This window comes from Eurytemora carolleeae, unplaced genomic scaffold (genome assembly GCF_000591075.1).
Source record: "Eurytemora carolleeae unplaced genomic scaffold, Eaff_2.0 scaffold132, whole genome shotgun sequence".
Lineage (NCBI taxonomy): Eukaryota > Metazoa > Arthropoda > Copepoda > Calanoida > Temoridae > Eurytemora > Eurytemora carolleeae.
In genome coordinates this window covers 280,320-288,967 of record NW_019396543.1, presented here as the reverse complement: position 1 = coordinate 288,967, position 8,648 = coordinate 280,320, and the positions used below count along the sequence as shown (strand labels likewise).

The window sequence follows — 8,648 nt, the reverse complement described above, 5'->3', positions numbered from 1 at the left end:
TTCCCTGTTCCTGTTGTAGTTCCCTAATCCCTATTTTTGTCTTTCCCTCTCAACCTACCTCTTTCTCTCTCAACCTTCCAGTTTCCCTCGCAATCTTCCCCTTACCCTCCCGACCTTCTCCAATCTTCCCATTCCCTACTTTTCCCCTTCCCTATCTATCTCCTCCCCTCCCTACCTTTCTCCTTCCCAACCTGTCTAGTTCCCTTCCCAATTCCCTTCCCCACTTCTTGGGCGAAAGAATTTTATACACCCCTGGGATTTAAAGTTAAGAACTCCATTTTTACATTAACGTAAAACAAAATATCATATTTGTTTTAGTTTACATTATAAATTTTAAAGTTTGGATTCTATTTCAAAGACAAACTTGAACAATATTGCAATATACATTTACGGTGTATATATGTATAGTTAACAATGACCAAACATTCAAACTAGAGTCAGACTTAAACAATATATCGTTGTCATTGTAATACATTTAAGACAATTCTAATTTATTACTTCCTTATGATTTCTTCCCATGTGCTTTTTCAGAGCACTTTTTGATGTTGCAGCGTATCCGCAGATATCACAGGGAAATATAACATTATCATGCTTACTTTCATTATGTGTTCTTAGAATATTTGCGGTGGTTGCTGAGTAATCACATTTATCACAGGGATATCTGACTCCTTCATGTTTACTCTTAATGTGTACTCTAAGATTACTTGCTGTGGTCGCAGAATGCTCACATTTATCACAGTGATAACTCACTCCTTCGTGTTTACTCTCAATATGCTTTCTAAGAGAACTAACTGTGGTTGCACTGTGTTCACATTCACCACATGGATATCTGACTCCATCATGTTTACTTCTAATATGTATTTTCAAATGACTTTCCCTTGTTGCAGTATAATCACACTTATCACACGAAACTCTCACTCCCTCATGCTTAATTTGAACATGTCTTTTCAGATCAGTCAACCTTAATGACTCGTAATCGCATAAAACACAAGGATATCTTAAGTTTTCGTGTTTAGTCTCAATGTGAACTTTAAGATGGCTATTTGTAGTTCCAGCAAAATCACACTTATCACATGGATATCTAATACCTTCATGTTTACTCTTAATATGTTTTTTAAGAGCACTTAATGTTATTCCAGAGTATTCACATTTTTCACAAGGATATCTAACTCCTTCATGTTTACTTTTAATATGTAATTTAAGAACACTAAGTGTTGTTGCAGAGTAATCACATTTGTCACATGGATATCTCACTCCTTCATGTACAGTCCTCATGTGCCTCTTGATATCACTTGTGGTAGTTGCAGTAAAGTCACATTGACAACAGGGATACCTTACTCCTTCGTGTTTACTCTTGATATGACTATTAAGATGACTTACTCTAGTTGCCACGTATTCACATTTATTACAAGGATAACTTACTCCCTTGTGCTTACTGTCAACATGTATCTTAAGATCATTTAATCTAGTTGACTCATACTCACATTCATTACAAGAATATCTCACTCCTTCATGCTTACTCTTCATGTGCAATCCTAAAGCATATGATGAGGTGGTAGTGTAATCACATTTATCACAAGGATACCTCACTCCCTCGTGCTTAATCTGAATATGTCTTTTAAGATCACTTGCAAAAGTAGCTACGTACTCACATTTATCACAAGGGTATCTCAATCCTTCATGTTTACTCTCCACATGTCTCTTAAGAGTAGTTGCCAACATGGCAGTGTACTCACATTTATCACAAGGATATCTTACTCCTTCATGCTTACTTTCATAATGTAATTTAAGCGTCCCTGCTGTAGTTGCCGCGTACTCACATTTGTCACACGGGTATCTAACTCCTTCATGCTTGCTCTGAACATGATTTTTTAGATAACTTGCCTTAGTTGCAACATACTCACATTTATCACAAGGGTGTATTACACCTTCTAGTTTCCTCCTCTTGGTTCTGTAAACTTCAGAAGTTTCCTCTTCTTGATTTGAAGATTCATCTTGAAAATAAAAATTCTTGAATAAATATACTGAATAAACTGATAATCTCTTTGATGGTTACCGGTTGTGTTACATATTGATAATTATTTGAAAATAAGGCAATAAATAAATAAGTTACAGAGAAGGGTGCAGATTTATCTAACATTTTGGTAATAACTAGGAATATAGATTATAGATAAATCAGTAATTTTGAACTTTGAAGTTGATAGTAAACTTCTGGACATTTTTCATAATTAATTATAACAAATAATTACATTCGCACATAATTGAAAGTTTATTTTCACAGTAGGGTAAAATTACTAAAACGTGTGAAAGAATCATGGAAACCCAGCTTTGCCAAGAATAATATTCGTATCTTTCTCGTTAGAGTTGTCAACTTACTCAAATTTTAAACCAATCTAAGAACATGCCTGTGGTTTTACAAATAACCTCAATCAAAATTTAAGGCAAATCGCCGGGCAAAAGAGTTTATGAGTTATTATAGGACAAATAATTTAAGACAAAGATTTGAACATTATATAAACAGATAAATGCAGATCTAGAAAACATAATCAATGTCAAAGCTAACTTTTACTCCTATATTAGGCCCCTAAAGGACCTGAACCGCTGAATAATTTAGTACTAACATACTGTGTGTTTTCAGATATCTGATGATCTCATATGATTACTTTGTTGGTGGAAATATTATTGAGACAGAAAAAACTTATTTTTCAAGAACTCAACAATTATACTTTACCCAAATCATAAATGAAGGACTAAAAAAAGAAGAAAAATCGAGTCTGTGTTTTATATCAGTTTGTCACCCTGCCCTACAGTTTTAACAATTACAACAAAATGAACGACTTTAAAGGCAATGTGAGAACATTGAAAATTACTAAATTACGTAACTAAATGCGTATCTAAATGCGTATTTATTTCTAAAATATATTTAAGGTATTTACTCTTAAAAGTCGTCTTCCTTTAGCACAATTAATTAATGAATATCTACCTGCGACATTGATAATTTAAAATATGGGTTTTAATTGAAAATAAATTGATAAGCATTGTGTTAAAATGATAAAATTATTCTGGGGGATGAACTATTGCAGGACATCTTCATTAAACAATTCAGTTTTAAGTCTTACCTTTAGTTTCAGCAATTTCGACCTTTACATCTTCTTCCTTTATGTAAACAGTACATGTATCCTCTACAGTAGAGGATGGAAGCATTTCTTCATGAATCTCTTCTTTAATCTCAATGTTTTCCATTTTTATTTCATCCTTCATGTTTTCAGTCATTTTCTATGAAAATATATATTTGATCAAAAAGGCTTCAAAATATTTTTATATATTTTATATCTTTGGATAGATTATCATAGAAATCTTAGAAATAACGCCAAGGGCAATAATAATCAATAGACGAAGTCAAGTTTAATTGGGAATACTTCAATTATATCTGGTTTAGAGTAACAATGTAAATTTTACAGTTTAGAAAATTTTCATATTAATTGGCTACACCCTCCTCGAAACATTTCTAGGTATAAAAAATGACCTAGACATGTATTTAATTCCGTTGGAACCGTCCCAACAGTGATTATTATCTCCAATGGGTCTACACATATAACATAATCAGAAAACATATATCACATTTTTAATTGCACGATTACTAAAATTTTACTTTGATTGCAACTAAAATCGATTAAATTCAATTAGAAAGAGATGCACAATGCACATCAACATTACTATGATTTATTTTTGGCTTTAGAATTTGTTAGCAACTTTATAAAAAAGTTAAAATACCACTGCACCCCGTTGCTTCAGTTATTTTGAACATTTAAGTTTTTTTGGTTTTCACATCTGAAAAATTGTATCTTATTTTCTTAATGTTTTCTTTCATCAAACCGTTAATAGTCAAAATATTGTATAATTACATTAAAGCAAAGTTGTAAAAAAGGTGAAATGAAAAGATATTTTTTAAGTTAAAAGTTTCTTTCTTTAATAGATTGTCCAATAAACGTTATTAACTAATTTATCAAGTATTGATAATAAAAATATCCCCAATGTGGAATCCCCAGAACGCCACCGTGATATTAGGACAATGCTTTATGAGGCTGCATTGATCGTACTGCTATGCTGTTTTAATTTATTTTCTATCTTAAGAGCGTTTATTTTCAAGGGTTTATAAAATTCGTTCCGAGGGGGGGGGGGGAATCAAAGACCCAAGAGGAGGGTAAGGGAAGGAAAGTGGGAGGGGGAAGGGAAAGGGGAAGGAAAAGGGAAAAGAAAAAGGAAATGAAAAAAAGGAAAAAGGGAGTGGGAAAATAAAAGGAAAAGGAAAAAGTAAAGGAAAAGGGAAAGGTAACAGCGAAAGAAAGGTAAGGGTGGGGAAGGGGGAAAGGTAGGGAGGGAAATGGATAGGTAGGGAGGGGGATAGGTAGGGAAAGATGTAGGTGGGGAAGAGGAAAAGTAGGGAAGGGGATTGGTAGGGAAGGGGATAGGTACGGAAGGGGATAGGTAGGGAAGGAGATAGGTAGGGAAAGATATAGGTGGGGAAGAGGAAAAGTAGGGAAGGGGAAGGTTGGGAAGGAAAGGGGAAGGCTGAGAGGGAAAGAGGAAAATTGAGAGGGAAAGTGGAAAATTGAGAGGGAAAGAGGAATATAGGGAACTACGGAAGGGACCGGAAATGGAAGTAGAAGTAAGATAAGAGAAAGGTATGGGGAAGATAGGGTAGTCAGGAAAGGGGAACGAAGGGAAGTGGAAGGTAGAGAATCGATGGAAGGTTGGAGATAAAGATGTGAATGAAAGGGGAATAAAGGGAAGGGAAGGGCTGGAGCTCTTTGACTTTACAAATCTAACTTTTTCTAAAATTAGAGATTTTTCACAAATAATTTTTAATTGTCATAATGCAGCATAAAAAACGTATAAAAATTTGTTTGCGCTCCGCGCACAGCTTCATAACAAATAAGATAAAAGAATACGCATTACTCAATAATTTTTCTAAATAGGCATACCAAAATAAAAATCTTCACAAATTCTCCCCCACGAATAATGATGGGAAATGAGTTCCAAGAAACAATATACTCCTGACTGACAAATTATCTATTTCGACTTTTTTTGCCATTGCCATAACACCATTACCCAAAGTTTTTAAAAATTTGCCTAAGGCGTTATTTAAGCTTTTCAAAATGCATCCATTCAGGGATTATTATGCACTGCAATATAAATATTAAACAATGATGTATTTTGCACTGCATAAAAAAATGATGCTATTTTAGTTTTCAAGTTTGGGGAAGGAAATCAAAAAAAATATTTGATGGCGGGAAAGAATAAAAAATTGGAATTTTATACACCCCTGTTCAAATTTACTAATTTTTTAAAGAAAAAAACACTTTCTGACTATAATTGAACATAATATTGCGGGCGTATATGTTAAGAAAATAAACTTGCTACAGACGATAGAGTTAAGGTTCATGTTGTGACACCTTTTAATGATTGTAATACTATACAGTTTTCAATTTCGCAATTTTGCAAAAACAATTTAAAGACGAAAATCATTAAAAAATTGCTTTGCTGCACATATTTTTCTGATTCTATTTCATCGATTTTGGACGAATAAGGGTGCCATTGAAAGCAGAATTTTGCCACCAATATGCAAAATTAGATTAATTTTGAAAAAAAAATTGAGAAAAAGGACGTAAATTACAAATCTACAGAATTTCTTTGAAAACTACGTTTAATTTTCATTCACATGATTTCTTTCAAATTTCTAAATCACTTTTCAATTTACATAAAGTTTGCAGTTTATATATCTCATACTGTACACAATTGTTTGAGTTGATTCAGCAGTCACAAAATAATACGACTAATCAACTATTTTCAAATGATTTCTTCTCTTGTGCCTTTTCAGAGCAACTTGTGATATTGCAGCGTATCCACAAATATTACAAGGAAATCTTACTTCTTCATGTTTACCCTCAATATGTGTTTTAAGTATCGCAGCTGTAGTTGCTAGATAATCACATTTATCACATGGATATCTCACTCCTTCGTGTTTGTTCTTTATATGAACTCGAAGATTGTTTGCTGTTGTTGCAGAATACTCACATTTATCACATGGATGAGTCACTCCCTCGTGCTTGTTCAAAATGTGCTTTTTAAGAGAACTAACTGTGGCTGCAGCGTATTCACATTGATCACATGGATATTTGATTCCCTCGTGTTCACTTCTAATATGTATTCTCAGGAGACTTTCCCTGGTTGTAGTATAATCACACTTGCTGCAAGAACTTCTTACTCCTTCATGCTTAACCCGAATGTGACATTTCAAATCAATCGGTCTTGATGCCTCGTACTCACATAAAACACAGGGATATCTGACTTTTTCATGTTTTGTCTCAATATGGACTTTAAGATTACTAAGTGTAGATCCAGCAAACTCACATTGATCACACGGATATCTTACTCCTTCATGTTTACTCTTAATATGTTTTCTTAGAGCACTTAATGTAATTCCAGTGTGTTCACATTTATCACAAGGATATCTAACTCCTTCATGTTTACTCTTAATATGCAGTTTCAGAACACCTTTTGTTGTTGCTGTGTAATCACATTTGTCACACGGATATCTCACTCCTTCATGTACAGTCCTTATGTGCCTTTTGAGGTCACTTGTCGTGGTAGAAGTGAAGTCGCATTGACCACAGGGATATCTCACTCCGTCATGTTGAGTCTTAATATGACTATTAAGATGGCTTGCCCTAGTTGCAACATATTCACATTTATCACAAGGATATCTTATTCCCTTATGCTTAAAATCAACATGTATTTTTAGTTCCTTTAATCTAGTTGACTCATACTCACATTCATCACAGGGATATCTCACTCCTTCATGCTTAATCTTCATATGCGATTCTAAAGAACTTGATGAGGTTGTAATGTAATCACACTTGTCACATGGAAACCTCACTCCTTCATGTTTTATCTGAACATGTCTTTTAAGATCACTTGCAAAAATTCCGATGTATTCACATAAACTACAAGGATGTCTCACACCTTCATGTTTACTCTCAATATGTCTCTTGAGAGTAGTTGCCAAGGTTGCAGTGTACTCACATTTATCGCATGGATATCTCACTCCTTCATGTTTACTCTCAATATGTCTCTTGAGAGAAGTTGCCAAACTTGCAGTGTAATCACATTTATGACATGGATATCTCACTCCTTCATGCTTACTCTCATGATGTAATTTAAGAGTCCCTGCCGTATTTGCAACGTACTCACATTTATCACACGGATATCTCACTCCTTCGTGTTTAATCTGAATATGATTTCTTAGATAACTTGCTTTAGTTCCAACGTACTCACATTTATCACAGGGATATCTTATTCCTTCGTGTTTACTCTGGATATGATTACTAAGCTGACCTGCCGTAGTTGCAACATATTCACACTTATCACAGGGATACTTAACTCCTTTGTGCAAACTATCAACATGTCTTTTTAGATCACTTAATCTAGTGTAATTACACCTACATTCGGAACAAGGATATCTTCTTGCTTCGAGTTTCCTCTTCTTGGTTATAGAAAATTCAGACAACAGATTATCATCTTCTTAAAAAAAACATTATTCAGTGAATTTACAACTAGAAATTCAGTACCTGTAATTTTCAAGTTCCCAATGTGTTTCATAATTGTATATTGTACTGAATCAATGAATACTGCCATTAGAACTGTATTTTTATGTGCCTTGCTATGAAACTTCATTGAAAGGATGCGAATAATAATCTAATCTCAGCTACTCCTGGAGCTAATAATCTAAACTCAGCTACTCCTAGAGCTAATAATCTAAACTCAGCTACTCCTGGAGCTAATACGCTATACTAAGCTACTCCTAGAGCTAATAATCTAAACTCAGCTACTCCTGGAGCTAATAATCTAAACTCCGCCACTCCTGGAGCTAATAATCTAAACTAAGCTACTCCTAGAGCTAATAATCTAAACTCAGCTACTCCTGGAGCTAATAAGCTATACTAAGCTACTCCTAGAGCTAATAATCTAAACTCAGCTATTCCTGGAGCTAATAATCTAAACTGAGCTACTCCTAGAGCTAACAAGCTAAACCTCAGCTAATCCTGGATCTAATAAGCTGAACTTAAAATATTAAAGCATATTGTCGCATTGTATGGAGTAAAATAGTTATAAATGTGAAAATTATGCAAAGTTTGTAAAAATATTGTTTTCAATCAATCCTATTTGAATTACTCTGAATTGGTCGGAAATACGCCTGTTTTAATAGAATTTTTTTACCAAAAGTACTTATTTGATTATAATTAAAAGCAGGTCCCCTAACCCGTCCTAGCCGCAGCGCTAGACCCAGATATCGTCTTGACCCTGCCCAATCTTAAACATTGACTGACACTTAATAGGAAACGTATTCGTCTGACATTCAAAAAGAGTCCATACTATTTTTAAAAAACGCGTGAATCAAACCTTTAAAGTTCTAGTTTTAGCCTTACCTTTAGTTTCAGAAATTTCCACCTTTACATCATCTTCCTTTATGTAAACAGTACAGGTCTCCTCTATAAAAGAGGACGGAGGGGTTTCTTCTGGAATTTCTTCTTTAATATCAATATTTTCTGTTTTCACTTCCTCCTTCAAATGTCCGGCCATTCTCT

The 8,648-nt window shown here is 34.1% G+C and overlaps 2 protein-coding genes across 2 annotated transcripts; both read right to left on the bottom strand.

The window, feature by feature from the left end:
* Positions 1–474: 474 nt before the first annotated feature.
* On the bottom strand, positions 475–3,289 carry LOC111705196 (zinc finger autosomal protein). Its single transcript, XM_023477665.1, has 2 exons — positions 3,120–3,289; positions 475–1,994 (listed from the first exon to the last, which is right to left on the bottom strand). Exons 1-2 carry the CDS (start codon positions 3,271–3,273, stop codon positions 487–489), a joined length of 1,662 nt encoding a protein of 553 aa, XP_023333433.1. The 5' UTR covers positions 3,274–3,289; the 3' UTR covers positions 475–486.
* Positions 3,290–5,358: 2,069 nt separating this feature from the next.
* LOC111705195 (zinc finger protein 142) lies at positions 5,359–8,644 on the bottom strand. Its single transcript, XM_023477664.1, has 2 exons — positions 8,490–8,644; positions 5,359–7,584 (listed from the first exon to the last, which is right to left on the bottom strand). Exons 1-2 carry the CDS (start codon positions 8,641–8,643, stop codon positions 5,837–5,839), a joined length of 1,902 nt encoding a protein of 633 aa, XP_023333432.1. The 5' UTR covers position 8,644; the 3' UTR covers positions 5,359–5,836.
* Positions 8,645–8,648: the final 4 nt, after the last annotated feature.

Bases quoted from the DNA above. Each gene is read 5' to 3' on its own strand.
- LOC111705196 (XM_023477665.1), bottom strand. From the start codon at position 3,273: ATGACTGAAAACATGAAGGATGAAATAAAAATGGAAAACATTGAGATT. The intron at 1,995-3,119 runs GTAAGACTTAAA...TTTATTTTCAAG, and splicing joins CGAAATTGCTGAAACTAAAG to ATGAATCTTCAAATCAAGAA.
- LOC111705195 (XM_023477664.1), bottom strand. From the start codon at position 8,643: ATGGCCGGACATTTGAAGGAGGAAGTGAAAACAGAAAATATTGATATT. The intron at 7,585-8,489 runs GTAAGGCTAAAA...GTTTTTTTTAAG, and splicing joins GGAAATTTCTGAAACTAAAG to AAGATGATAATCTGTTGTCT.